Source organism: Xiphophorus couchianus, chromosome 9 (assembly GCF_001444195.1).
Source record: "Xiphophorus couchianus chromosome 9, X_couchianus-1.0, whole genome shotgun sequence".
NCBI classification, from domain to species: Eukaryota; Metazoa; Chordata; class Actinopteri; order Cyprinodontiformes; family Poeciliidae; genus Xiphophorus; species Xiphophorus couchianus.
This window is the reverse complement of record NC_040236.1, coordinates 20,460,702-20,488,687: the sequence shown is the minus strand read 5'-3', so window position 1 is coordinate 20,488,687 and position 27,986 is coordinate 20,460,702. Positions and strand designations below refer to the sequence as shown.

The 27,986-nt window shown below is 41.2% G+C and overlaps 1 protein-coding gene across 2 annotated transcripts; it reads right to left on the bottom strand.

Moving 5' to 3' along the window:
- Positions 1-125: 125 nt before the first annotated feature.
- Positions 126-27,555, bottom strand: kdr (kinase insert domain receptor (a type III receptor tyrosine kinase)). 2 transcript variants are annotated; one of them, XM_028028260.1, is made up of 30 exons: positions 27,267-27,555; positions 25,876-25,969; positions 25,581-25,783; positions 25,283-25,404; positions 23,543-23,711; positions 23,173-23,312; positions 21,776-21,950; positions 20,513-20,633; positions 20,244-20,413; positions 18,556-18,709; positions 15,643-15,763; positions 15,412-15,523; positions 14,402-14,737; positions 14,157-14,303; positions 13,947-14,072; positions 9,863-9,969; positions 9,381-9,513; positions 6,980-7,084; positions 6,772-6,885; positions 5,973-6,061; positions 4,733-4,880; positions 4,560-4,651; positions 4,331-4,453; positions 3,340-3,451; positions 3,161-3,260; positions 2,969-3,074; positions 1,600-1,727; positions 1,440-1,524; positions 986-1,071; positions 126-875 (listed from the first exon to the last, which is right to left on the bottom strand). In XM_028028260.1, the coding sequence occupies exons 1-30, from the start codon at positions 27,331-27,333 to the stop codon at positions 659-661; spliced, it is 4,002 nt and encodes a 1,333-aa protein (XP_027884061.1). In that variant the 5' UTR covers positions 27,334-27,555; the 3' UTR covers positions 126-658. The 2 variants fall into 2 exon arrangements, with proteins under 2 accessions (XP_027884061.1, XP_027884062.1); XM_028028261.1 differs by having other exon boundaries at positions 23,543-23,708.
- Positions 27,556-27,986: the final 431 nt, after the last annotated feature.

The following is a 27,986-nucleotide window of genomic DNA, read 5'->3' as shown; positions in this document are numbered from 1 at the left end:
ATAAGGAGGAAATGAAACATTTGTGGTTCACAAGAACAGATAAAACGGCCTCCTGGATTGGCATGAAAAGTGATGGAAACAATCTCAAACCAAGGCTGTGAGCAGTTAGAAAAAACACTCAAGGACAGCAGGTGGTGAGTATTTTAATTTTTATAAAACTAGTTACAATAAATTTAGGTTTAGTCATCTGCTTTTAATAAAGAATACTGAAAGGAACGTGAATAATAGAAATGTACAAATGTGCTCCAAAAACACTGTTATGAGAACTGGCCATTCAATGTGCGGACAAAAGAAAGTTTACGGTATGAAAGAAAGGAGGAAAAAAAAAAACAAAACGAAACTTCCTGACTTATTTATCTAAGAGGCCAGATTCACATCCTGCAGTAGAGGAAGTTTGTGGATTGTGCGTCAGGAAGTGGGCGTGTCCAGAAATGTCCATTCCTCCGGTTGTCCAAAGAGAGATGAAGAAAAACTTATTATACAACCGTCCTTGTTCTGCTCTGACTTGCTGCGTTTCCTCTTAAGTAAAAGCCCCCAACACCACTGCAATTCCAGACATGTCTTCTGTCATTGCTCCTTGACTGTAACACTCATGAAAAGGATAAATATTCTATACAGCGAGGGAACTCGAGGTCTAACAGGTGAGGAGTGCACAGGGTCAGACAGGCGGCGTGCTGTAGCGGATCTCGGCGCTGAACTTGTCCGCCATCTTGGGCAGCGGAGGCTTCTTCTGCATGTTGTGCTTCATGATGACCTCCTCGTTTGCATAGATTGGAGTGTCTGTGTCGTCAGAGTGGTACCCTGACTGATATCCGCTCGTTTGATTGGATGACTCGGACGCCACGGACTCTTTGCTTTTGCAGCGGAGCAATTGGCTACGAGTTCGAATCAAAGGCAATACGAATTAGGAAAGTAAAAGAAAAGGAAAACTACTCTATGGCAACAAAGTGTTATGTATTATCTTTGATTTAGTGTATTCACTTACCTGAAACTGGGCGTAGTTGGGAGCTGTTGATTTAAACACTTTACTTCCTCTGGAGAGAAGCTCATCCCACTGTCTGTGTGACCCTCCTGCAGAAGAGCCAACCATTTTGAAATGTTTGAGTCATGACATAAAAACAAAACCCCATCAGGTAAGAACATTAAGACCACTGACTGCTGAAGTAATTAACACTAAATACCTCTTCACCATGGCACCTATAAGTACGTTAGTTGTATATAGCAGGAAATTAACATTTTTCCCACAAATTTGGCGTCAGAAGTGGGATAAATGAGCATGTGCAAGGATTTGAGTAAGTTTTGATGAAAGCCAATTGTGATGACCAGACAACTGAACAAGCGTATGTCCCAAACTTTGGCTGTTATGGCGTGTTTGCAGTTGGTATCCACTAAAATAAATTTAAAGAGGGAACAGAAATGAATGGGCGACCAGGGCTCACCATGACGCTGCTGTGAGCCAGAGGAATGTCTTCAAAGGTCTTCACACTGAGAGACCGACTGCATCTCTTGCTCTGCTGGGACAGCCTGTGGACAAAGGACAGGTCAGTAAAGCACCACTGACACTAACCAGTGGTGGGATGATGAGAGAATCACGCTGACCCAAGGGATGATGGGATGTCGTAGTGGGTTTCCAGGGTTTCCCCATTTTGAGGGCAGCCGTAAGGACTCTTTGGCTCAGAGGAAAGTAGGCATCCTTCTGCTGTCAAGGGGATATAATCCTTCCCATCCTGGAGAGAAAGAGGATTTATATAGCATGACTTCAAACACACACTCACTCAAGCAATTCTGCAATTACAATCTTAAACTTGAGAGATAAGAAGCAACATACAGTGCTTGTCACGTTTACTCGAAGCTACTCAAGTAAAAAGACATTTAAAAACACATATGAGAAGGTGATCTTTGCCTGCTGTAGTATTCACTTACACTGAAAATTTTAGTAATAGCCATCCATCCCCCAAACTGAGTCCGTTTGTTTACAAAATTACTTTTGTGCCAAAATAACAGCCATTCCTAGCAATTAATACAAAAATAAATTTAACTGAGGCAGTTTTGTAGTTCATTAGTAAGAGTTAATTCATCTAATGTAGTAATCAATGACTTCCTCTTTAAACTCACAAACACAAGACAACAGTCTGTTCAAGTAAAGCAGACATATGTTGATCACAAAATACCTACTTATGTAAAATTTCCTATTTATACTGCCATGAGTAAAAAGATTTAAACAACTGGAAAGAGGGGTAACTTGGAGTCATGACGTCTCTACAACAACCACTCATGCTTAGAGAGAATGACATGAAAATGTTTTTTTGTTTTTTGTCTTACCAAATCAAACATAGATATCCTTACTCTGCTTGTACTTTAACTGGAACCAAGTGCTTTGGTTGGACAAAACTACAGATACATTTTTAGGAACAAACTTCAGAGGTATCGATCAAACAAAGACTGTATGAAAGAGCACCTGCTCACTGCTGAAGGAAGAGTGATGCTGTGGGCCTGCTTTGGCCCTTGTCCAACAGCACCTACAAAAAGTGCGGCACCGGTGATTCAGTTCAAAATAATTTCTCAATCACCAAACGCACTTGAATTAAAAGTTAGTTTTGTCTTTTGCAATAAAAGATTTCTCTATTTTAACACAACTTCCAGCCATTTCAAATCAGCTGCAAGTGTTTCTGACTCTTCTGCTGCAAATGAAAGTCAGTTCATTTTTTTACCCTGAATTCTTGCACGTTTCCCAGATGTTTTGTTGCAGCACTCCATTGAACGGGTTTGAATTTAATCAACTGTGTTTTATAACAGAACCCACGGACAGCTGCGGCGATCACACAACAAAAAAAGGAGACTAAAAATTCAACTGACTGTAATAAGTAATATGTTCACGATCTGACAGGTCAGCTTCCAACTCCTGGTGATGAAGACTTGATTTAAAAAGAAAAAAAAACAGGATGTTTTGGTTTTGTCTGGAGCAGACCTGTTGTGCGCTGGCTTGTAGTAGATTTCCCAAATGTTCGACCAGTTCTGCAAACGTGGGCCTGTCTGTAGGCCGATCCATCCAGCAGTCCAACATGGTCTGGTATCTGTTTGGACCACAAAGAGAACGAGGGTTGAAGCCGAGATGTGCCGTTTTGTGCTCCTCCGTGGTTATTTTTCAGCTAGAACTCACATTTCGGTGGTGGCATATTCTGGAGGTCTCATCCTTGTGCCTTCCTTGAGCCTCCTGCAGAAAGAGTCATCGATGCAAACACCCGGATAGGGAGAAGCCCCTGTAGGAGAGACAGATGGTGTTACGGAAACACAGAGGTCTACATGCATGCTGCAATGTGGGGTTAGAGTTAGGCTTACCCAAGGAAAAGATCTCCCAGAGGAGAACTCCAAAGGACCAAACGTCACTTTGAGTTGTATAGACTCGGTCAAAAATGGTTTCAGGAGCCATCCACTTTAGAGGGAGGCGGGCCTGTAATAACAGCAAAAATTAAAAGTTTTACTGAACCATCTACAAGGAGACGAGGAGAAGCAGCTTTCAGCATCTATGCACCACAAATTTGGAAAAAACTTCCAGAAAACTGTAAAACAGCTGAAACACTGACTTCTTTTAAATCTAGACTAAAACCCCACCTGTTTAGGATTGTATTTGAAACATAAACAATTACACATTTAATGATGGAACTTGACTTAATGTCATGGTCTGATTGTTGATTCTATATTGAAATTGAACAAAACTCTGTGAGGGACGATGGAGTCCCAGAGTGAAATTCCGTGAGAGGTGTACGGAGTCTAGTGCCGGAAGAAAAACAGCGAGTGACTGAGGGTCACTGCGCGTAGCACAAACCCTGTAAATTCTAGACACTAATAGGTACCATAGAATTGCACAAAAATCCGTGAGGGACTGCGGAGTCCCTGCTCGTAATGAAAGAGGTGTACGGAGCCTTGTGCCAGAAGCCCATTAAAATGCTGTCTACATCGTTTTAAACTGTGATTGTGAGCGTGAGTGGGAATAAAAATAGCAACAGGTATTTTGTTCCATATAACACAGTAGGAGTGTAACAGGTAAACCTTCTATGGATGCAAACTCGACTAAAAACCCACCTGTTTAGGATTGTATTTGAAACTTAATCAATTACAAATGTATTGATGGAACTTGACTTAATGTCGTGTTTTGATTGTTGATTCTATGTTGCATTGTGTTTCTGTGTTTGATATGATGTAAAGCACTTTGAAATGCCTTGCTGCTGAAATGTGCTGTACAAATAAAATTTGATTGATTGATTGACTGATTGATTGATCTAGTTCAATTATATGATTTGAACTCCGTGCGCGAGTTCAGAAGACTCACATCTCCCTTGCGAACGTAGTCTGGGTCTTTGTAGACATCTCTAGCAAGACCAAAGTCGCATATTTTCACCACGTTATTCTCTGAGAGCAGAATGTTTCTGGCTGCTAGGTCCCTGTGAATGCACTGCAGAGGAAAGCAAAGTCAAAGTGTATTTAAAGCACAGAAATGAAGACATCATGTCCTCCAGTTTGGAGGCCTAAATGACAGCAGAGAGACCAAATGTTCTTACCTTTCGAGAAGACAGGAACTCCATTCCTTTGGCGACTTGGAAGCTGTAGCTTATCAGGTCCTCCATTGTGAGATGGTCGTCAACTGAGCTCTCTGGAATCACATTTCAATGACAAAACTGCCCACAACGAATGAAAACGGTGAAAAGAGGTGAGCAACTTCTTGTTTCACAACCTTGGTTAGGGTCACCGCTGGCGCATGAACCTTTGTCTTCAGCCGTTCCCGTGCAGATGTCCAGCTGGGCCACTTCCCCCAAACCGAGGTCCCCTTCAGTCACATCCTCATCAGCAGGCGCCCACCTCTGGCTACTGGCTCGCTTTCTCTGTTCGCCACAGAAAGACAATAAAAATACATTTTATTTTAGGAGCGGGATCAGTTACTTTTATTAAATAAACAGTTGTTTGCAGCGCTGACCCATCACTCAGGCCATCCTAAAAAAAAAAAAATCTGGGCCAAACTGGTGGCAATGTCTCAAAGCAGACTTTCCCAGGTTTACTTCACACACCTGGATTTCATGGATGCAGACCAAGGATGAAGCCACTTTTCCTAATAATGAACACAAAAGCCCACTTGACCTCTGCAAAGTATCATGTGGGCAAATAATAAGGTGGGGGGTTTTGTTGTCTCCTGCATTACGGTAAGATTGAACAAAAACGTATTTTATGAATTTGTTTGGCTACAATTGATTTTTTTGACATCAAATTTGTATAGCAACACATCTCTAAACTGTCTCTGTGTTGTCCTGCGATGGACTGACAACCTGTCCAAGGTGTACGCCTCCTAACCCGCAGCCTTGCAAGAACAAGCGTGTGCAGGCGTCTTTAAGTTGGAGCTACTGCATTTGGTCCGTCTTACTCCGAGTACTGGTTGGATAACTTTGTGCACCGCGGCCAAAATTATCCTTGGCCGGTATATTTGTTCCGTTTCTCGAAGCAGCACTCCTTCCTCTGTGTAATCGGACTCATCCAGATTTCCTCTCATTTTTCCCAAAAAGCATGCTTTCTTTGCTTTGACGGCCAGCGGATTTCACCGTCGTTAGCCGTTTTGGAACCAGCCGGGGGAAACGTGTCAAAATAAAATCAGCAAGCGACATGCAAGCGACATGGACATGTTTCAGCTGAGTGGAAATGTAAACAGCCACACTGCTGCGCGTGTATCATGGTGTCAGGATTTTCTCAAAGCGGAGCGGTGAGTTTTCCTAATTTTTGACAGCAAAACAATTTCTACTCGATGTAGAAATTTGCAGTCATGTTCGACTCCACAGTTTTAAATAACTAAAAAAAGCTGTTCTTTACTATAGTATACTTTTAAGATGTGTGGCCAATGTTGTGATTTTTTTCCTTTCTGGGCTGCAGGTAACCACATTAAAGTGCTGGCCATGTTTTACTGGCTGCAAGTGGGTTACGTATCTCACCTTGTAAGGGCTGTACTCTCCACGCTTGCTCTTCAGGTAGCTGGATAGATTTCCATGTTTGCAGTATTCAACAATCACCATCAGCGGTCCTGCAAGAAGAAACGTGTGAAATTCATGAAGGAAAAAGAAAGCAATGCCTAAAAACTGCAGGTGAGGCTCATGTCTGCGTTTTAATGTCCATATTTAACAAAGGGTGGTGTGCAAAATAGAAGGTTAAAAGAAAGTGCAACAAAGCATTGCATTCACCAAAGAAACAAAAGAATTAGACGTGTCATCTCCTAAATACGAGATCCGGATCTCGTAGTTAGTTTCACTCAATATAAAACAAAAATAACCATAGAGTTGTAATTTAAAAGAAATTTATGTTTACCTCATAAACATAAATATGGAAATGAACAATTAGACTGACATGATTTAAGATTTAAGATGGTTTTATCCTTTCCAATGATATAAAAAAAATGCCTTGTTCTACAAAGGACAAAGAAAAATACCAACTGGTTTAGACAATGAACAATTTAGACAAATGAACCATACAGCTCCAAGTTCTTTTGGATCTTCTTGAGTCACGTCGGTGCCATTTTCTTAAAACAACAATATCATCTGCATACATTTGAATTTTACAGTTAGAGGATGCAGACTTTCTCTTTCTTCCCTTAAAATACTTTACCGAGATCTGGGAGTATGGCTAAAGAACACATTTATCTCAAATAGTATCAGGCTGTGGAATACAAAAAAAAAAGGCCATATATTTATACACAAAAAGACATTCTTGATTCATTATCGATGCATCCTGACTCACCCCCGGGCTTGGTGCAAGCTCCCAGCAGGTTGACCACATTGAGATGATGTCCAATGTGGATGAGAATCTTTAGCTCTGACATCAAGGCGCGATATTCACTGGTTGTAGCTCCCTCTGTAACAAAATGAAACGGCCCCTTATGTCTTAAGATTTCTATTGCAGTAAGAACTTTTTTTTTTCCCCCAAGAAAGGAAGAGAAAATACTTACCTTTCAGCATCTTGACTGCAACCGTGGTGCATGTAGTAGCTTTCTCAATGCCAAAGGCGGCTGCTTCTACAACCTGACCAAATGCCCCTTGTCCCAGAGGTTCACCTTCATCAAAAAGTAATAGCCAGAGACGACGGTCAGTATTTGCTGTGGTATTTATTGGTCTTCATCATCTGTCTAGAGGGCATGAAGCGAGACTTGATATATTTCCAAGTAGGATTTTACTATTTTGAATTGACTGTAAAGAATTTCTCCCAGGCATGTTCGGTGCAAAAGCAACATCTCTGGAAACGATCCTTGCATTGACTGACCAGTAAGTGTCTTGGTCACATCTTGAAGAGAAGTGTCCATTTGAGATCTATTTCCATAACCTACTGACTTTGTGCCAAACCTTTGCATAAGATAATAAGCCACAACCCATGAGAAGGTGAGCAAATCGGTCGTCCCTCCTATGACACATTTGTAAAATAATATCTAAAAGGTAAATGGCCTGTACTGTACTAGTTCTTTATCAAGTTCAAATGACCTGAAAGTGCTTTGCACCACATTTAATCATTCACCCATTCACACACACATTCACACACTGATAGCAGTAAGCTACTACGTTGTAGCTACAGCTTCTCTTGGCACAGTTTGACAGAAGTGAGGCAGTCATACCCTGGTACCACCAGGTCCTCTGACTACCACCGGCAGGCATGGCGGGTGAATTGTCCTCTTGATCAAGGTCACAATGACTGACACAAAGTGGTGCTTCCAGCAGGCGACCCACCAGTTACAAGATAAACTCCAACCTCCTAAACTACCATCACCCTATTTACAGGCATATTCTTGAGATGGGCCACCACCACTTCTTGGACCTGATCATGATTCTGTAGCTTGAGGGGTTTTGATCATGAAGGTCTCATGTGCTCATTGATCTATTTGACGTCAGTCTCTGTGTAGTTCTTTCTCATCTTTGTTTCTACCGTGAAAATATTGTTGTCTTTCTTTTGGACCAGCAGCTTCTTATCTTGTGTCAGAACCTCATTTGAGTCCTCTTTATTTTTAAAGGGTACATCAAGGAGACAGTTGTCCCTTCATCATGAACTTTGCAGGTGGTAACAGAGTGCCACATGACTGGGAAAGGGGAGATCATCCTCTTTTCCCATGAACTGATCATATGCATTCAAAATCGGGCATGGAAAATGGCCTCTCTTTCCCTTATAGTCCACGTCTAAGCCACCACTACTAAAACCAGTAAGGATTTCATCTTTCTCATAATTACATTGTCGTATACTTTGTCTGGGCATCACTAAGTCTGACAGCTCAAGAACCACACTCAAAATTAATCTTAGAAACGAAGAAGTTTGGAATTGGAAGAATATGGTTTGTATTTAAATAAGCGTACCTAGGTCAAATGTTTTGTCCCACCGGCCACTATTGTGACCGTCAACATGTTCACACATCCTGCTCACACACCAAACCAATTTTTGTAAATGCAAAGGTGGATATCATAACTAGACACTTTAAAGATGATATGCACCAAAAAATCTTTGTCGTATGTTTATTTAAACATACATTACTAACCTCTTCTTTGGGAGGTTTGTGACAGTCGTCCTCTCGCCAAGGTGCAACCAAGATATAAGCAGCTCTGGTCATGTGATAATTTACTCTAAACATGTGATGTTGCATCAGTATTATCCACACACTCTAAACTTTCAATATTTGCTGAACATTAACTGAAAATTTTATCAGTAAGCTTTTTAGAGTCCTTAAAAGTGAAATTAATTTCTTGGTCACTATTGTGACCGGTGGGTTTAAATGGGTTCGTGCCCAGCTTGGTTTCTTCCCCCCCAACTCCATCCCTTCATTTTCTATGGCTGCGCTATTTTTGCGGCATCACGGATGATCTGCTCCATGTTCATTCAGTGGGGAAGCGGCAACGTGCAGCACGCACAAGCCGAGGCAGGGTGACAAATATTCTGATGCTGAGGCTTTTTGCATCATGAACACTGGAAAATCCTTATAAGATTATCTGAATCCTGCATGAATATAAGGATTTCCTGCTTCATGTCATTTTTCCTCCTCTCTCCCTTTTGGAAATCAGGTCATCTTTTATCCACTCGAACACAAACAAAGGCAGAAATTTTGGCAACTGTGCCATGTGATTGCGTAAAACTTTTTTTTTGTCATTGCAGACTGGTCATCAACTACCTCAATGGGTATTGTGTTGGGGTAACAAAGTGAATGATTCTAGTTTGATCATACTGCACTTGATTGTCCTAAATTAAAAAATAATGTTCTAACAACGTGATGTGATCTGGATAGCCGATGAACTCTTGTTTTGGTTTTAATCAGAACCAGCCCGTGTCGAAGGACTCTTTCTCGATGTTCCACAGACTTAATGACGATCACATCTTACCGAGCTTCAGCCTGTCTCGAGGAAATTCCCATTTGTTTGCGTCGTATGTGAGCCTCTCACACTGCTCGTCCATGGGCATGTCCTCCGAGTCCAGGATCATGGACAGGTAGCCGGTCTTCAGGTCTCTAGTTGGCTGGAAAAGCGAAGAGGAGATGTCAAAAAGGTAAACTAAGAGTTAATAAGCTGCTGTTTGTCTCAGCTTCCCAGTACAATAAACTGTCCAGGCAGGTTTCCAGTGTCTCGGCTGCTGATTCTGATAAATGAGGCCCAGTCGCTGTTTGCAGGCTTACGTGACTTAGGGGAGCTGAGTGTGGACTTGTTGTTTCTGGACACAAAAGATAGTGTCCTCCCAGAGCCAAACCAGTCGCCTCTAATCAATCATACATGCTCTGCGATTGTGGCCACTTGTGCACATGAGCGTGCTCTGCTGATTTTTTATTTTATTTTTCTTAGTACTGACGGGAGCGTCAAAGGTTACTTACTCTCTTTCGCCCACGGATGACGAAGACGATCAAAAGCCAGAAAAACATGGCTATGACCACCGAGCCGATGGGAACAATCAGCTCCACGTTAGTCTTCTCCTCTGCACCTAGAAGACACACAAACAAACTACTGAAGGGGCAATTCACAGGTACAAATCAAGCCCGGCGACTGAGTTTAACGACCAGTGTTTGAGTCAGAATGTCGATGTGGCGTTGCGTGATAGTCAGGGAGGTTTTCGGTCATTGTATTTGGCTCGTACGTCTGAACGTCTGAGATCTGGTCGAGGGAAGGAGACTGCTGGAATGTGGACTGTGAGCAAACTGATATTTTATCCAGTCATAACAAATACCCCGGAGTCAGGGCGAACGGCTTTGGCCAAAAACAACTTGGAAAAGGCCTATCAGACACACAGTAGGGTGTCACTACAAGCTACCACAGACCACATCTCCACTACCAAAATGTTTTTTGCGGTGGGTGGGTCAGAAAGGGCTGAAGGAGTCGTGTGTATTCTTTCGTTTTCTAAGGGAAGGGTGGTCTGGGACAATATCAGGGGATTTTTTTCCCCACCTTCATTCCAGATCCATTTTTTTTTCTTCTTGTGGGGAACAATTCATACATCACTCCTGTGACTGATTGGAAGGACAAAGAATATTATTCACATAACTCCACAGATAAGGTCACAGTGTTTCTTTTGTATTTGTCTCATAGAATATAAGTACATTGTAGGCCACATAGTTACCACTCGAGTTACACAAATTTAATCTGTAGCTGAAATATGTGCTTAATGGACAGATATTTTCCACTGAATAGCTGTCAGCATTAGGCATATCATTTCACATTTTGGGTGACGGTATAAAGATTATTATATAACTCAAAATTGTACAAGAACACGTCTGTTTTCTCAAGAACTCCAGCAACATATTGTGCAAAGAAGACGATAGGGGTTTTTATTTCTCAATGTGAAAAGGTGGTGAAAATTTTTACCCCCAAAACATTTGAAGTTGTAACTTCTTCAGTTCCAGAAACTAGAGGCGCTTGTTGTGGGGCTGAATTCAATCTATGTCCTGCTTTTCCCATTTTTATTTGTAAAAAGAAACGTTGAAAATCATGCATTCTTTTTTTCTTCCACTTCCTCCACAATATGTCAAAATGTGGAAAAGGAAACTGCTCTGGAAGAGATCGACGACTAGATGCTTGCTGCAGCAGACGCACTGCCTGATTTCTCCAGAACGTTTCACACACTGATTGATTTTGATTTTTGTAGTGGATCCTCTGGGGTCTGGAGAGAGAACTAAATCAGCTGTGAGCATGTCGCACCGAAGAACCTCAGACCAGAGATTCTCTTTTCAGAAGATTGAGCAACGTGAGCCCGGATTATTATCTCTACATGCACCAGGACGGAGCTGTGAGATCCTTTAACCTGGTCCATCTTCTGCGTACAGGGACAGGATCACGTAGGCCCTCCTAGTTAGCACGTTTGTTTGTTTGTTTGTTTGTTGCTTTTTGCTCCGTCTCTGCGTACAGGACAGAAAGGCACAGACAACAGAGCCGAGGCTGAGGCTGGGGCAGGGCTGGCCTCTCCCTTTGTCCTGCAGTCTCCTCATTGTTTTGGATTCAGAAACTCCCAGGAGGATGTGCGTTAACTGGGCCAACTTCCTGTCATGCGGAAGCAAAGTTATTCTTGCTCTCTTTGATATCAAAGATGTTATAAGTGTAACGTGAAGTGGGAAAACCTTGACGTCAAGGGATAAAAATTAATCACTTGTGGGTGTTTTCAAAAGAAGAAAAAAAAAAGATAAAGGGTGAAAATTTTTCTCATTAAATTTTCCCTACTGGGAGCCATGGGTGCATCACTGAGCTGCCTAACTGGGCACAAGTCCCAGATGCCCAGTGGGTGAAGGGGCCTCAAAGCTTTTATGCAAAGGGACGAATAAGAGAGACTGAAAGGAGGAACTATGAAGAGAGGCTGAAAACAATCACAAAAAGACACAAAATTCATACAAGAATAATAAGTCATTTATAAAGCTGACTGATAAAGCGATCAACTGCATTTCAGGTCATTCTGAATGTTCACCGGATTCCCATTTGGATTTAGGTGTGAACTTTGACTGGGCCAATAAAACAGGGTTTGACCCAGAGTATTACAAGCCTGGTGGGCCACCAGGCTTTACTTGTGCCTCCACCAGGCTAAACATTGCTTATTTATTTCAGTGTTTTTCAAATGTTTCCATTTTTAAAGACTTTATAGTTGGTGTTCAGGTATTAATCTTCCACTCTTTCAATAACGTGATTGTCAAGTAATATTTTCAAATTTCTTGTCAACTTTTTAAAAAAATTTACTCAAAACCTCAACGGGTCGCAGGATGAATGACTGCCCTAGAGCCCAACCGCCAGGCTTAGCAAGTTTTCTGGGGGACACCTTGAAAAGATATTAATGTACTTTGATCTAAATCAGTCCTACAGGTTCCTTAACCCTCCTGTTATGTTCCGGGTCAAATTGACATGTTTTAAAGTTTAAAAATATTTTTAAAATACTTGGAAGTATTTATTTTGCATGAAACTTTTTCTATTTGTCTTAATAGGTGCACTCTACATATAAATTTATTCATTTTACACATTTGCAGACCTCCCTGCGTCTACTTTTTACATAGATACTGTTTGGGTCAATTTGACCCGGCAGTCAGATTAAAGTGCAAAAAAAGATTTAAAAATGTCCAATTCTACATGTTTCCTTGCAGCTATGAACCATATTTCACCACACACACAGACACACACACACACACACACACACCCACACGGCCACACAGACAAGCCCACTTTCTCACTATTCTCTTTACTTCACTAGGAAACTGCGAGAAAGCAGGTGTTCACACAACTTTTGATGGGAATCTTTTCTGTTCCCGTGGATAAACTCCACCCACACTGAGTGACACTCAGCAGATGTGGAGAACTCATTTATGACTCATTTGTCTTGATTTTAATCAGCGGGTCAATTTGACCCTGAACAGTATGTGTGTCTCAAGCTCAATTATAAAGATTACCCATTGAAAAACAAAAAAACATTATTTAAAAAAATTTAATAAAGATCAATTTCAAGGAAATTATAGTTTTTTTGTGTCTAGGTTTTTTTCAGTGGACATATCCATCCATCCATCCATCCATTTTCTGTTCACCCTTGTCCCTAATGGGGTCGGGAGGGTTGCTGGTGCCTATCTCCAGCTACGTTCCGGGCGAGAGGCGGGGTACACCCTGGACAGGTCGCCAGTCTGTCGCAGTCAGTGGACATAAAAAATGTAAATTCCATTTTTTTATGTCCAAATGAGTAAATGAGCAGGTTGTCATCATTGATCTTTAATTTCTGAGAAATAAAAAATCATTATTGGACAGATATTGATTGAAATGGTTAGTATTGGAGTTGATAATCAGATACAAAAATGTTTTGGAGGAATGTTTTGGTTTCTGACACTATTGCATGATTAAACACTCCCTGGGTCAAATTGACCCACGAACATTATTGCTGTACCCTAGAAACGAACATAAACAGGTTCTTTAAGACTGTCCTGTATTTAGCTCCATCTATCTCCCCAGAAACTCTGACTGACTGCTCTGTTGATGCTGAAGAAAAAGCTTTGCCTCAGCATGATGCAGCCACCACTATGTTTCACCATCAGGATGGTGCGTTTGGGGTAATGCACATTTAGTTTTCTGTCCTGCATAGGTACATAGACCAAAATATTCAATTCGGTTGTCATCAGACCAAAGCTCCTTTTTTAACTTATTTGCTATTTCATGTCACCTGCGTGGTTTGTGGCAAATTGTATCATTTTTTTCAACAGCAGTTTTCCCTTGCTGCTCCTTCATAAAGGTCAAATTGCATTAATGAAGCGTATGACTGATAGTTGACCTTAAGATAGATTTTTCTGAGGTGTGGATTTCTACAGGTCAGAGTATAAAAACAGAGTACTCTTAACAGTTTCTTCAAATAAGCTCCTATATCTTCCTGAAGAGTTACTTTAAGTTAGTTTGGTCTTATTTCATCTTGGCGAAGAAGCAAACTGCATTTGGTACCAGCGGTAGACTGACCTTCAACACTCAGATAGGCCTGTGCGGTGTCACATCCACGGCTGTTGCATGCCGCACACGCGTACAGACCGCTGTCCTCCTTCGTCACACGCTGAATCATCAGGTTGTTTTGTTGCAGAATCACTCCTGGAAGCAGCAGATGAACAGGCTTGGTGCATTAAATGTGGTGACTTGTGAGGCGGTGGGTGTGCGGGGCAGCGGTCGTCCCACCTGAGCCCTTCTCCACCGTGTGGTTGTTTTTGGTCCACACCACTGTCGGGTTTGGCGTCCCAACAGCGTCACAGCGAAGGACGATGGTCGCACTCACGTTGACCTTTTGGTCGGTGAAATTGTTGCGTATTCTTGCAGCCTCAAGATCTAAGGAAGTCAAACGTGAGAAATGACAATGAGTTATTTCTGACTTTCATCAGCTTCTCTATGCGATCTGCTTTCGACTCGATTCGAGCCTCGCTAACCTTTGAGGAACAGCTGGCGGAGAATGCAGGTGCTCTTTGCCGACTTGATGTTCTTCACCTGGCAGGCGTAGAGGCCCTCATCCTGACGGGATGCGTTGGGCAGCATCAGGTCCAGGGTGATGTTGCCCTGGAGATTGGACAGCACGGCCTGCGGCAGGGGCTGCAGAGTCAGCGAGCGGCAGGGCCGGGTGGACTCAGCCAGCTCTGATGGGGACAGGTTAGTGACCCGGAACCAGGCCAGTTGGTTGTACAGGAGATTGTCCGCTTTACACCGTAGGACCACGTCGTCCTGCTCCATAGGCTTATCGGAGGGAGACATGATCACCTCGAGGTCACCTAAAGGGGCACAAATCGCAGATCAGACAAGTAACGGTGCCTTGCAAAAGAATTCATTTTGTCACCTTAGAACTACAAACTTTTTAAAGTATTTCACTGAGATTTTTCAGAATGTGAAGCCCAAACCCCAGTACACTTGAAGTGGAAGCAAAAGGAAACAAAGTTTTCAAAAACAATTGACAGCAAGACTCTAGCAAGTGTGTGAAGAATTTTTATGCATATCAGGGATTCACGGTATATCGGCACTAACATTAGTACTGGCCGATATTAGTTGGTTTTGTTTGTTTGTTTGGTTTTTTTTACATATCAGCGTCGGTCCAATAGATAAAAATGGACCGGTATTAACAACCAATATTTATTTCCATCTTGTTGCAGTTAGTATCTGTAAGGGAGAAAAGGAGTTTGGTCATGTGACAGTGAGTGACGCAGCAAAGGATTGTGGGAATTTTAACTGAAGCAGAGAAGCAGTGAAGTGAGGTAATTTTTTCAAAGTGTCAAAAGGGATATTGAAATATATAGGACATATATCATGTCGGTATCACATAAAGCTACATTGACGTTTGTGGTTTAAATGTGACAAAATGGTAAAATATTAAAAATGCACTCTGCCAAAACTGAGCTCAGATTTAGCAACGGCTGCATGAAACAAACACAAGAGAAGAAGCAAATCTTACGTGTGACACGGAAAAAGATGTTCCTCGAATCCCTTCCTACTTTGTTGGCAGTCTTGCATCTGTAGAGGGCATGAGTCTCTGCTTTCTGAATCTTCAACGCACTGATAAATTTCTACAAACAAAGAAGTTCACTTTAGTTTGCAGTTTTTATTCCATATCTTCACATGACAAAAACTAGGGACTCATGGGAGATATAAGATGGAAAAAGAATGTAACCGGTGAATTACTCACATTTTGAGTTCGATCGACGCTGTTGGTGACTTCTACTTGGTCGCGAATGCCGCCGCCGATGGAGACATTTTTCCAGGCTGTGCAGTTTCTCAGCAGCTCCTCGGTGTTGTTCAGTCCTGGCCTGATTCACAGAATAAAAAGCATGTGTACGTATGTGAATGAATGAATGATTTATTTATAAGGCGGCTTTCACTGACGTAGTCACAGAGCACCGTACAGGATTTAACGGTAACAAAAATCCAAGTCACAGGACATAGAATAATACCAATAGATAAATACACTGGCATCACTTCCTCCTCTGCTTTATATATGAGCGTTATCATTTTAAAATCTGTTCTGAATACTACAGTGAGCCAATGTAATGAACATGAAACAGGTGTTATTCTTGTGTTAATGACACAAGAATAACAAAGTTGACAACATTGAAGACTTGTAAACTTCAATGTTTACAAGTCTCTATGACTTGTAAACATTGAAGTGACGTCAATAGTTTTTATCGAGGTAGCATGGATAAAAAAAAACATCAACTGAATGTGAGAAAAAGATATAAATGGTAAAGAATATCATGACACCGTGTTCCAAATTGTTATGCAAATTGGATTTAAGTGTCATAAAGATTAAATTTTTTGTTGTGCTATTGAATTTATAGATGGTATTGTGTGTCAGGGCTCTTTGAATCACTATAATTAATTTCAGAGAGCTGGTTGATTAGTTTGTCTGCTGAGCTCAATTAAAGGAAATCTACTTAAGAAGGATGTTCCACATTATTAAGCAGGCCACAGGTTTCAAGCAATATGGGAAAGAGAAAGAATCTCTGCTGATGAAAATCATCAGATAGTGTAGTGTCGTATGACAAGGTATAAAAATATTAGATATTTAACAAAAACTGAGTCATTTATCGTTCTGTGAAGAGATTTGTGGCTGATTCAGAACAAAGTTGGGTTTGTACAGATATAGGCAAAATGAGGAAGGTTTCTGTTAGACAAATTCATCGGATTAAGAGAGCAGCTGTTAAAATGCCCTTACAAAGCAGCAAACAGTCATTAGAAGCTGCTGGAACCTCAAGGTGGAGGATCCTCCAGAGGCTTGCGGTGCATGAAGCTACTATTGGGCCCCTAACCAGAGCTCACAAGCAGAAACGGTCACAGTGGGCCCAGCTGTACATGAAGATTCATTTTCAAACAGACTTGTTCACTGATGACTGCTGTGCAACCCTGGATTCTCCAGATGGACGCAGTAGTGGATTGGCTGCTATGGGCATAAAAGGGGAGAAACTCAAGGTGTGGTCACCATCCTCCTCTGACCTCTGACCTCAACCCTATTGAGAACCTTTGTAGTTTCCTCAAACAGAAGATCTGAATGCAGTTCATATCAAACCAGCAGCTCTGGGAAGGTTTTCTGACATCCTGCAGAGAGATTCAAGCAGAATCTTTCCACAAACTCACAAGTTCAATGGATGAATAATTGTGCTGTGATATCAAAGAAGGTCCTATGTTAACATGTAACTTGGTCTGTTAAGATGTTTTTGATTGAAATAGCTTTTGATTTTAGTACATGTGACCACTTAATGCTGCACATTCAAAGAATGACTGTTTGCAGTTCTTTATAATCCATAAAATGTTTAGAAAATCTGCTGTGCATAATAATGTGGAACAGTGCATTTTGAGTTTTTGATTTTTGAAAAAAATATTGTTCTCATGGGGAGTTTTGTTCAGTAAAATTAGATTTATACTGTATTAGTTCATGACTTGAAAATTATACTGACCATCATTTGCAGTGACCGTTTAAGAAAATCTGAGAAAATATCACTTGCATAATAATCTGGAACACGGTGTATAACCCAAGTAATGCTTGCTGGGAGTGATGCATAAAATTAAAATCTCAAGTGTACCAAGTAACAAACTTTGGGGAACCCCACAAGTTATAGTTTCATTAGACTTTACAGAGCAGCTCCTCTCCTTTAAATAGGAGAAAAATCCATCCAACAAACAACCAGAAATAACAGCCAAATGTCAGAGACTGCTGACAAAAATATGACAAAAATGCTGCATCCATAGTATCAGTGACTTTGATCAGGCCAAATGACCAGTATTTGAGGTCATCAAAATATCACTGCAGAATGTTGTTTCTGAACAGAAAAGGATTTATTTACCTTTAATCTCAAAACATCCAAAAATAGTTCTACTTGAACAAGTTGTACTTTAGTGAAAAATGGCGAAAAACTTATGAGTATTGTCTCAAACAAGCCTGTAAAATTGAAAGATAACAGGAAAAAGAATGCACCCAAGAGGAGAGACAGCTCCAGCAGGGAAACGCGCTTTCTTTTTAAAGTGACTCTGACAGGAACAACAGGAAATGTGGATCTGGACTGAGGAAACACTCGGTCGTGTAGGCAGAAGATAAGAAGCGAGCTGCCGACCTTCTCTGGTCAAAACCTCATCTCAGAGGCACACAGACTGTCTTCTTTCTGTCAACTCTTGCCAAATCACTGCTGAATTCACTGAGGATGTTGTGTAACCCGCAAAAAAATCAAAAAATTTAAAAAAAGACGTCCAGGATGCACGTGGACAAAGCTGCGACCCAAACCGGCCGAAATTACAATAATTGTTGTGCGGATTCTTGTTTGAGCACATTTGAGAACATTCTGAGTCTCAATAATTGATGTTGTTCTAAAAATGGACACTGAGGCAGGAACAAATCACATCCGCTGATCTGCATCAAGGTCAGAGTGCACTCTCATTGTGCCGTCTCGTGCTTCCATCAACATCACGAAAGCAGCTATTCCTCCGGTAAATCAACAAGTTGTTGACATGGACCGTCTGAGGGGGAAAGTCACCGCAGCTCGAATTCAGAAAAACAACTCTCTCCTCTCCTCCATACAAAAACACGGGGTGATAGAAAAGGGTGACTTACAAGAAGGCCCAGGGACAGTCTTCCTTGGACATCCACTGCCACTGGATGTACTCAGGTGTGGGAATGCCGCGGGCGGTGCACCACAGGGTGGTGCTTTTGCCATACTGGTACTCGTCGCTGTAGCCGCTCCCCTTCTCGATTATCTTAGGAGGCACTGCAGAGGACAGCACAGACAAGTTTCCAGCGCGTCTTGACAAAACGCAGTGTTGTTAAAAAGTATTTGCCCCTTTATAGATTTCACTTTACCTCAATCTTTTAGAATTAGCAGCAACAATTGCCCTGAACGGTTCAAAATAACTGGTACTGGGTTTGTTTTTACGTCCCTGGGAAGTACATTTGGCCCACACTTCTTTGTGGATTTGTTTCAATTCAGCAAATTTGCAAAGTTTTCAACGAGGGACAAAATGTGTCACAGGAGTAAAATCAAATTTAGGCCAGGACTTTGTCTAGGCCATTCCAAATAATTTCTCTTGTTAGGCTTGCAAGAGCGCTTTGGATCCTTTTTCCTGAGCTGAAGGTCACAAACTGATAGTCTGACCATCTTTTCTTCAGGATGTTTTGCTTCATGTTTGTAATAATTACAGCAAGTCATCCTGGAATTGTAGAAGTAAAGCAGCCCCAGAAACATCACACTACCACCACCATGTATGACTGTCAGTACAATGTGTTCGCCTGTTGCAACAGGTGAGCACAGCTTCTGCAAAGGGTCACTTTTGTCAAAGGAATGCTACCATGCAGGCTATTTGTACTCAGTCTCTTTGTTAATGTTCAGTCATGAACACAAACATGAACTGCAGCATTTTAGATGTTCTCCTTGGTTCATTTGTGAACTCATGGTTGAGTTGCTAAGATTTTGGAGTCATTTTGGTAGGACGGTCATTCCTAAGAAGGTTCACCACAGTTTCAGGTTATTTCCATCTGTAAATAATGGCTCTCGCTGTGCCTCGCTGGAGTCCCAAAGGCCTTCTAGAGACTTTCCAACCCATTCCAGACAAATAGATAATGGCTGATAGATGCTGCTTCTGTTTTTAAGGTTGTCAGGCAAGATTAATCTTCCATAAAACTGGAAAACAGCTGAAACGCGGATTTCCTTTAAATCTAGACTAAATTCCCACCTCTTTAGATTTGCTTTTGAGCCATAATAAATGAAACACTGAACAATGTTTTGATGTGTAACGATGGCACAAACCGTAATGTTTACTGGCTTTCTCAATTGTTCTATGATTTTTTTTAAATTTCTTTTGTAAAGCACTTTGAACTGCATTGTTGCTGAAATGTGCAATAATAACAAACTGATTGATTCATTCATTCATTATTAATTGAAGTGATTTCTTAATTCCTCGAGTCTGGCTCTGATCAGGCCTGGATGTGGTTACTAGAACTGAACAAAAAAGTTAATCAATTAAAAATAAGGACAATTACATTTCTTTTTCTTTTTTTTATCTACATACTCATTTTCCACTTAACAATCACTTAACAATCAAAGCCACCATTTGAAAAACAGTTAGTGTGATTTTAAAATTGATTTAACAATTTAAACATTTTCAGTTCAGGGTCACAAAAAATCAAAAACAGAAAAAAAAATCTGCAAGGCGACACCTGCCTTGCAGATCATCATTTCAGTCGAGCTGAAACGATGAAGAGGCAACAACAACAACAACAACAACAACAACAAAACAACAGCCTACCATTGACCTGCAGCTTGAAGGAACGTTTCTCTTCATGTTTCGTGATCTTGTTGGTGAGAACCACAGTGTAGGTCCCTGCATCGTCCTCAGTGGCTCCGCGGATGATGAGGAGGTCACCTTTGGGTTTTATTCTGTAGTTGTCCTTCACAAGAGCTTGGCCGTCTTTCAACCTGTCAATATATCAAAGGAAATATTAAAACAAATTGTGGGAGAGACATTTAATTTAAGAGGTGCATCCAAACCCCATCGAGGTGAACCTGCGGACGTACCACTTCAAGTTGGGATCGGGGTAGGCCGAGTACCTGACGGGGATCTCTGTGGGCGTTTGATCGCCCACGTTCACTTCCCACACCTCTGGCCATTGTTCTGTCATATCAATGAAGGGCATTTCTGCAGAAATAAACAAATGAGCAGAGTGTTACCGTTCTATTGTAACCAACCTCACAGGAGCCTTTATGGGGAGTATCAACTGTCAACTCAATTGCAAAAAGTTCAGTGTCTTGTGCTTCATTGTGTTTTGATATTTTATGTGAAAGACGAACACAAAGCAGCTCATAATTGTAAAGCCGGAAAAAACGAGCAATATATCTTTTTTCAAAATAGTTGGAATAAAAAAATCTGACGTTTCTAAACAAACTTTTATACCGTATTAAAACTGAATATTTTTAAAAGACAGTTATAGAGGTTTTTTTAGGATGGTTTGGTTCCTCCAGTTAGCTTTCTTCAATACAGAATTAAGAAATATAGTATTTAGAGGATATAAAGAGTATCTCTGGGGTTTTTTTGTTTGTTTTTTGATTGTTTTTTTTACATAATTGGGTTTGTTCCAAACAGAAAACATTTGTGCAAAGAATGAGTGTCATTTTTAAAGAAGCTTGTGAGTAAATTTGAGGTACTGGATGAAAGAAAACAACTTAGGGGCAGGAAAACATTGTTCAGTCGACATGGTGCAGCAAAAACATTCCCACCAACTCCAAATGGGATTAAAATTCAAACTTTTGGAATGTGAAGATGATTTTCACCAGAATCTCAATATCCTGCCATTTTTTTAAAAGGAGTAAGTTTTCTTGTTGTTACAAAGTTTAAAAAAAAAATTTTTTTTACCCCATGAACCACTTCTTAACTCGTTTTAAGCAAAAATAATGTTATGCGTTGATAGCACTGTTGCCTTGCAGCAAGAAGGTCCTGGGTTCGATTCCCGGCCCGGGGTCTTTCTGCATGGAGTTTGCATGTTCTCCCTGTGCATGTTGGGTTCTCTCCGGGTTCTCCGGCTTCCTCCCACAGTCCAAAAAGCATGACTGTCAGGTTAATTGTTCTCTCTAAATTCTCCCTAGCTGTGAGTGTGTGTGTGTGCATGGTTGTGTGTCCTGTCTGTCTCTGTGTTGCCCTGCGACAGACTGGCGACCTGTCCAGGGTGACCCCGCCTCTCGTCTGGAACGTAGCTGGAGATAGACACCAACACCCACTAGGGACAAGGGTGTAAGAAAATGGATGGATGGATGGCGACAATTATATGCTCTCAAAGTACCCACCAAAAACTGTGACATATGCTGAAGCGCTTTTCTCCATCTGCCCACTGGAAACTGTGCAGGTATAATCTCCAGAGTGATCCACCGTGACATTCTCCACTATCAGCGTGTTGGACAGATCCAGAGAGTCCCACAGCTTCTTCTTGTGGGGTACGGTGTGGAAACCTCCGTCTGAGCTCTGACGTGGGAACACGCAGCAAGCAGATAGTTGGTGTTTTGAAACGGGCCACTCACAGCCACACAGTATTCTAAATTTGTTTCTAGAATCTGTTTCTGTTTTGTAACGTTAAAAAGTTCTGCTTACTCACAGTGCCTCATTTTCTCACTTGACAACAAAATCAGAATGTTTCATTCAGATTTCAAATAATGCATACTTGTGGAAAGTGATAACTTTAAAGTTTTATTTTTCATAAGCAAGTCTGAAAAGTTTTGTTGTTTGTTTTTCTGTCTTTAGCTCCTCGTCGTCTCATACTTTTAAAGGAAAACAAATTCCCCCGAGTGATCACCAGGTCCAAACGAGTGCAGAACTATCAAGACGTGGTTTTACATTGACGGCATGTGAACAACACGATAAATGAGTTAAAAAGTTAATGCAGTGTTGTTGCTAGCTTTCTGGATGCCCTAAGAACAAATCCTTTGTGGTGGGATCATTTCTCGTATTTTTGTCGTTTTTGTATTTGTAATTTTTCATGGTTTTAATTTGTTCAAAGCGGTATGTTTTTGCTTAAGTAGTGGTTAACCTTACGGAAAATGATGCTTTGCTATGTTTGTTTTTGTCTACAACAGTAAAATAATTGAATAAGAGTGCGAGCGACGTGTGAGGACGATCTCTTCTTCTCTTTTCCAACACGGGCGTCTGACCAATTTGAGACAGGAGTACAATAAAATGGGCAAACCTGATACTTTTGCATTGCTTATATCAATTAACATACTTCACGGTATATTTGTTAACATGATTAATAAAAAAAAAATTTCATGAACCTGCTCTTTTGGTGTCCTAAAAACTAACCTTGTCTGAGTCATTTTGCGTAGAACAACAAAGAAATTTTTCAGTCTCTATCTGTGACCCAAAAGACCTGCAGCCAATTCCAGGACTTTTCATATTTTTACTTGTAATAAGTTTTGAAAACCAACGCATCATTGTCCCTTTTCCTCACAACCCTCTCTGAACAAAACACGTGGTCACCTTTGACCTGCTGGCGCACAGACGGACCGACGGATTCCTGAAAGCAGGAAGTCCCGAATATTTGCAAGATAAGGAGGAAGAGGGAAACAGATTTCCCGATTTCTGTCTCTGTTTCTGCGCGTCGCTCTCGGTGAGTCAAACCGGTTCCCACCAGGATGACTTCAACGCAGATCGACGACAACGGCGCCGCAGAATCAGAGACTTGCGGACTGACCAGGACCCCTCCGGAGTGCGTCCAGTTGAACTCGATGCCCACGTTGAGCTCCGTGCGGGCCGTGCACGTTAGCACCAGCCTCTCCCCCACAGACAGCCTCTGGTGAGCGGGGGTCAGGGTGAGGTGATAAATCTTGTATCCTGCAGAAAAGGGAGGGAAGGCACGACAGTCACGGACATGCTATTGTTCTGCTGAGGCTACACACGCTCAGGACAGGCCAAGTCCAGTCAACACAATGTCCCTGCTCACATGCAATCACCCTAATTCTGTCTCTGACCAGATCTTATATCGACATTTCCAGAACTAATATTTGGATCTATTTCTCTGCACTGATTTTTTTTTTTTGTTGCTGTTGTTGTTTTTATCTTACCAACAACAGCCACGATGTAGAGAGGGGACTTGAATATCTCATTTCCAATCCGAGTCTGGCAGGACACGACTCCAGCGTAGCTTATCAGATGGGTCGGTAAGATGAAACCCCTCTTGGGATCCCACACGGATTCCTTCCCATCTGGATGGATCTCCTTGACTGGATACTTCTGACAAACAAAGAAAGTTAATCAATTCTGAATTAAATAGGTAAATAAAGACAAGGAAAGCCTGAATTACAGGCAAAATACTGATTTTGACCACACTTTAGGAATCTAGTGTAATTTGGAAATCAAATCTTAAAGAAAAAATATAATGCACTGCGTTTTAGTTTTGTTTTCGGGCCAATTTTGTGTTGATGTTTCTATGGAAACTTCGTCACGTGTCTTCATCTTTTTAAATAATAATAGTTTTTTTAAAAAACTCTGGAAAAACAAAAGGGGAATTGTCTGTTTTTGTGAAAAAGTTTTTTTTCCTACAGATTTCTATTGTTTTTGCTCTTTGGTTTCACCACAATGCTTTAGTTAATTGAAGTTTTTTTTAAGTACAGAAAGCAGTTTTCAATGAACAATAAAATCAAACCGACTCTATTAAAATATACTGAGCAAATATCAACTTTTTTTTCTAAACAGCATCAGTGAAAGACATGGGGAAGCATCGTTGTGATGACGTGCTTCTTAAAGAGACAGTAGCCCATTTTAAGGCGTCTTCTGAGTCTTTTGTCATATATGCAGCATTTTCACAACAGCTGCAGGTAACGTAGGTACTTGATCATGTTATGAAATACATAAAACATCCCTTTAAATCACGAAGAGCCTGATGTTTGGCAATGTTACGGTAGAGAGCAGAGTTTATGGTTGTATCAATTACAGCCGGTTGTTCAGGCTGTGAAGGAGCTAACCACTCACTGACCGCCACGCTACCACCGCCATGTTAAGTTATATACGCATAATGTTCCTTTTCTACTCTGTTAGGTTTACAGCACATATAATGGAATGCACACGTCTCAAAAAGATTCACTTTTGTCCTGTCGATCCACCCAATATTCCAGAAGTATTTGGGAATCAATAATATCTTCACTGGTAGATGTGAGGCTGGTTTTTGTGTTTTCTTAGTTCAACATAGTTTTTGCGTTGGAACTCCCCCATTGGTGACTTTTTTTTAATCCAGCCTCTTTTTAATTGTAGAAGCAGGAACTCTGACCTTCTTTTGTGACGTTCTGAACGAGCCGTTCCTATTTTTTCTTAACTCAAGCCACGACTTTGTGTGACCTTTTAGCTCATTTCAGGAAGCCAGACAAGTTCTATTTAAGTGATTTGCTGATTACATCTTGCTGGTAATAATCAGGCTCGGGTGTGGCCAGTCAAAATGAGCTCAGCTTTCCAAAAAAAATAAAAAATGTTAAGCTAAAGTGCACTTGGGTAATGCAGCCAATGACCTAAAACGGACTGATAATGCTCAGTTTCTTCTCATTGATATAAACTGACTGATTGCCAGTTAAAGCCACTTGATGGTTATTGTTACCACTAAGGGTGGAAAAACAATCATTAGCTTTAGTGGGCACTTGCTTTTTCACGCAGGGCAAGGCTGGTTTGGATGAGTTTCTCCACAACAACAAAAAAATTAAATCGTCATCTGAAAACGCTGTCACTGCACTTCACGCCCTACAAATGTGGCTGCGTGTTGTAAATGCTTATGAATGTCAGTGTAAGAGATTAAAACAGAAGGGAGTCGTCCTCACAGTGTTGAGCGTGACGTTGAGATTCTCCACCGAGCCTCGGCAGGGTATCACCACCCGCTCGCCTTCGCGAATGAAGACTACCTCGTACTCCTTTTCAGAGGGCACGAATGGTACCTTGGAGTCTGAAACAAGACAAAGTGAAGATAGTCAGTATGCTTTAAGTATAAACTAAGGCCCGGTGAGACGGGAGGCAGGACTTTTCTGAAAATGTGTCTAAGAAAAGAGCACTAGACGGGTCTTTTGCTTTGACTTTACAATAAAAAGACATGAGAAAAAGAAGTGGAACAAGGAGTCGTACCACGGACGAAGACATAAACCGCTGCCGCCGTCTTGCCGTCTTCGACTTTCAGGTCTTTATAGTAGCAACGATACTGTCCGGTTTCATTCACGGTCGCGTTGGTGATGGTCAGGGTCGTGCAGAAAAGTCCTGATCCGCTGCAGTCGCTGGTGGAGAGGCGAGCGCTCACAGGAGGGTTGGACCACACCAGGCGCTGCCGACCTCTGGCAGAACGACATGCATGCAAGACTTCACCGCTTTTACCGCATACTCTGAACGGTGACGGGCGAAAGAACAATGATGACGTTGCACAAACCTGCATGTTAGGTCAAGGTTGTCGGATTTGTTCATCCGGTGGGTGCCGTAGATGTTGAGCGTTGGTGGATCAGGCATGAACCGGAGCTGGAGGCCTGGAAAGAGAAACAGGGATGTTAATGAGGGCAAAGACTGTTTCAAAATGCAATCAGCCCTCATAGGAATGACCTGGAAAGCCCATTGAATGGCATTTAATGCTCCAACGTGGTTGAAAAGGAGAAAAGACGTCTATCAATGTCTGAATGTGGTCAGAGTTCATCAGATGGGATTATTAATAACTGAATGTGAGACAAAACATCTGGGCTGACAGAGTCTTGTTTTCAGCATGTTTTCTGGGATAAATAAAGACAAGAACCAACCAAGTCAAAGTAGCCATAATAAAGATACGCAAGGACCTGCAGTGTGTGTTGGGTTTGAAGTGGAGGCTGTAAGGTAGAAACTGAAAGCACAATCAAGAAAAAAAAAAAAAGAAAACATTTTTCCATTGTAGCGTATGTTTTCGAACTGCTGTTTTAGGCCATTTTTTGCAGCGCCGCAGAAAATGGCGAAACTGTGTCAAAACAGGAAGCGGGGGAAGATGGGCTGGGTCGGGCTCAGTAGTCCGGCACAGTGTGACCCTAGGTGGGGGTTCCTGTTACAAAGGATATAGGCTGACCGCCGCCTCACTCTGCGGCCCTAAAGGACACATTTTACTGTATGGAAAAAAATTTTTATTGGTGGCCAATCAGAACCTTAGCACATGATTTCTTTGTGATTGTGAAAGCGACATAAGGACCAGGAAGTCACTATGAAATGATTCTCTATAAAAAGAAAACTTGTCCTTCCAGAACCATACGTATAGATTTAACCCATTGGGTCAACGCAGCATAGATTTTCTAAATTAAATTTTTAGTCTTATTTGCATTGTTCTTGGCTCCATTGCCAAAGAGACTTTTAAAACTCAATGGGAGCATTTGTGGTAAATTTAAAAAACAATATACACAACATAGAGCCTTTTTAGAACAGACCCGTGTAGTTTTAGCCACATTAATCACATTTATGCATTTATAGCAAAGTAGCCATATCAAAAATAAAATTTAAAAAAATAGATGACTGGTCACAAATAATGTTTCTTTGGCAACAGGTCTGAAAGTTAGAAAATACTCCAAAAACAAGACAAAATAGTTGTGATGATCTGACATCAAAACACAAAACATCGACATAAAAGTCAGCCAAGGCTTAAACAAGAGACAAAACGACTAAATATGGTGAGTAACTGGTGCTATGCAGTCAATAAAGTTTTTAAAAAGTACCTGAAACTAAAGATTATTATATTTCACAGTACTTACAACCTATGTGACACTTTTCATTCTTCATTGTAGATAAAAAAGGTTTTTTATTCCATCATCTTACCAGCTACACCAGATGTTTCCAGAAAAATACCCAGCAGCAGAAGGAACGAGACCGCCTGCTTCATCATCGGGCAAAAAGCAAAGACTGAATCCTCATCAAAGTATCGACAAAAACTTCAGAGCAACAATAAAAAAAAAACAATAAATCAAACTTCCTCATTAGGAATCCATGATGAAGCAACGAGGTTTTCTGTTCCACTTCACACAAAGTTTAAGAGTCATGGACACGGCCAGCGGTCAGCGCGCAGTACAGGGCGCCTGTGTGTGTTTCTCACTGAGCTGCTGCTGCTGCTGCTGCTGAGGATGCAGAGAGGCGCCTCAGCGAGAGGAGAGGCCCGCAGGGAGGGAGGGGCATCTGCAGCCACACAACACCCTGCTGAACCTGTTCATTCAGCCTCATCCAGACGTTTTCAAGCTGCCTCATCAAAACTGGAATGGTTGTCTCATTTGCTAATCCGCCTGGACTAATGTAGTCCAATTATAGTGCAGTTTTGTCAAACATAATCCAGTCCTTACACTGACAAAACTAATGAGTAAGATTTACTTTTTTAAAAAACAAATCCTTGTAGCAGTTCGCACTAATATTTTTTAAGTAAATGCAATTACAATAAATTCAAGTACACCTTAATCATCTATGTAAATAACCCTAAGCAGAAAGTGAAAGATTGTTGCATAAATTAGATACATTTCACTTAGTTCATCTAAATCTTGTTGCATGTAC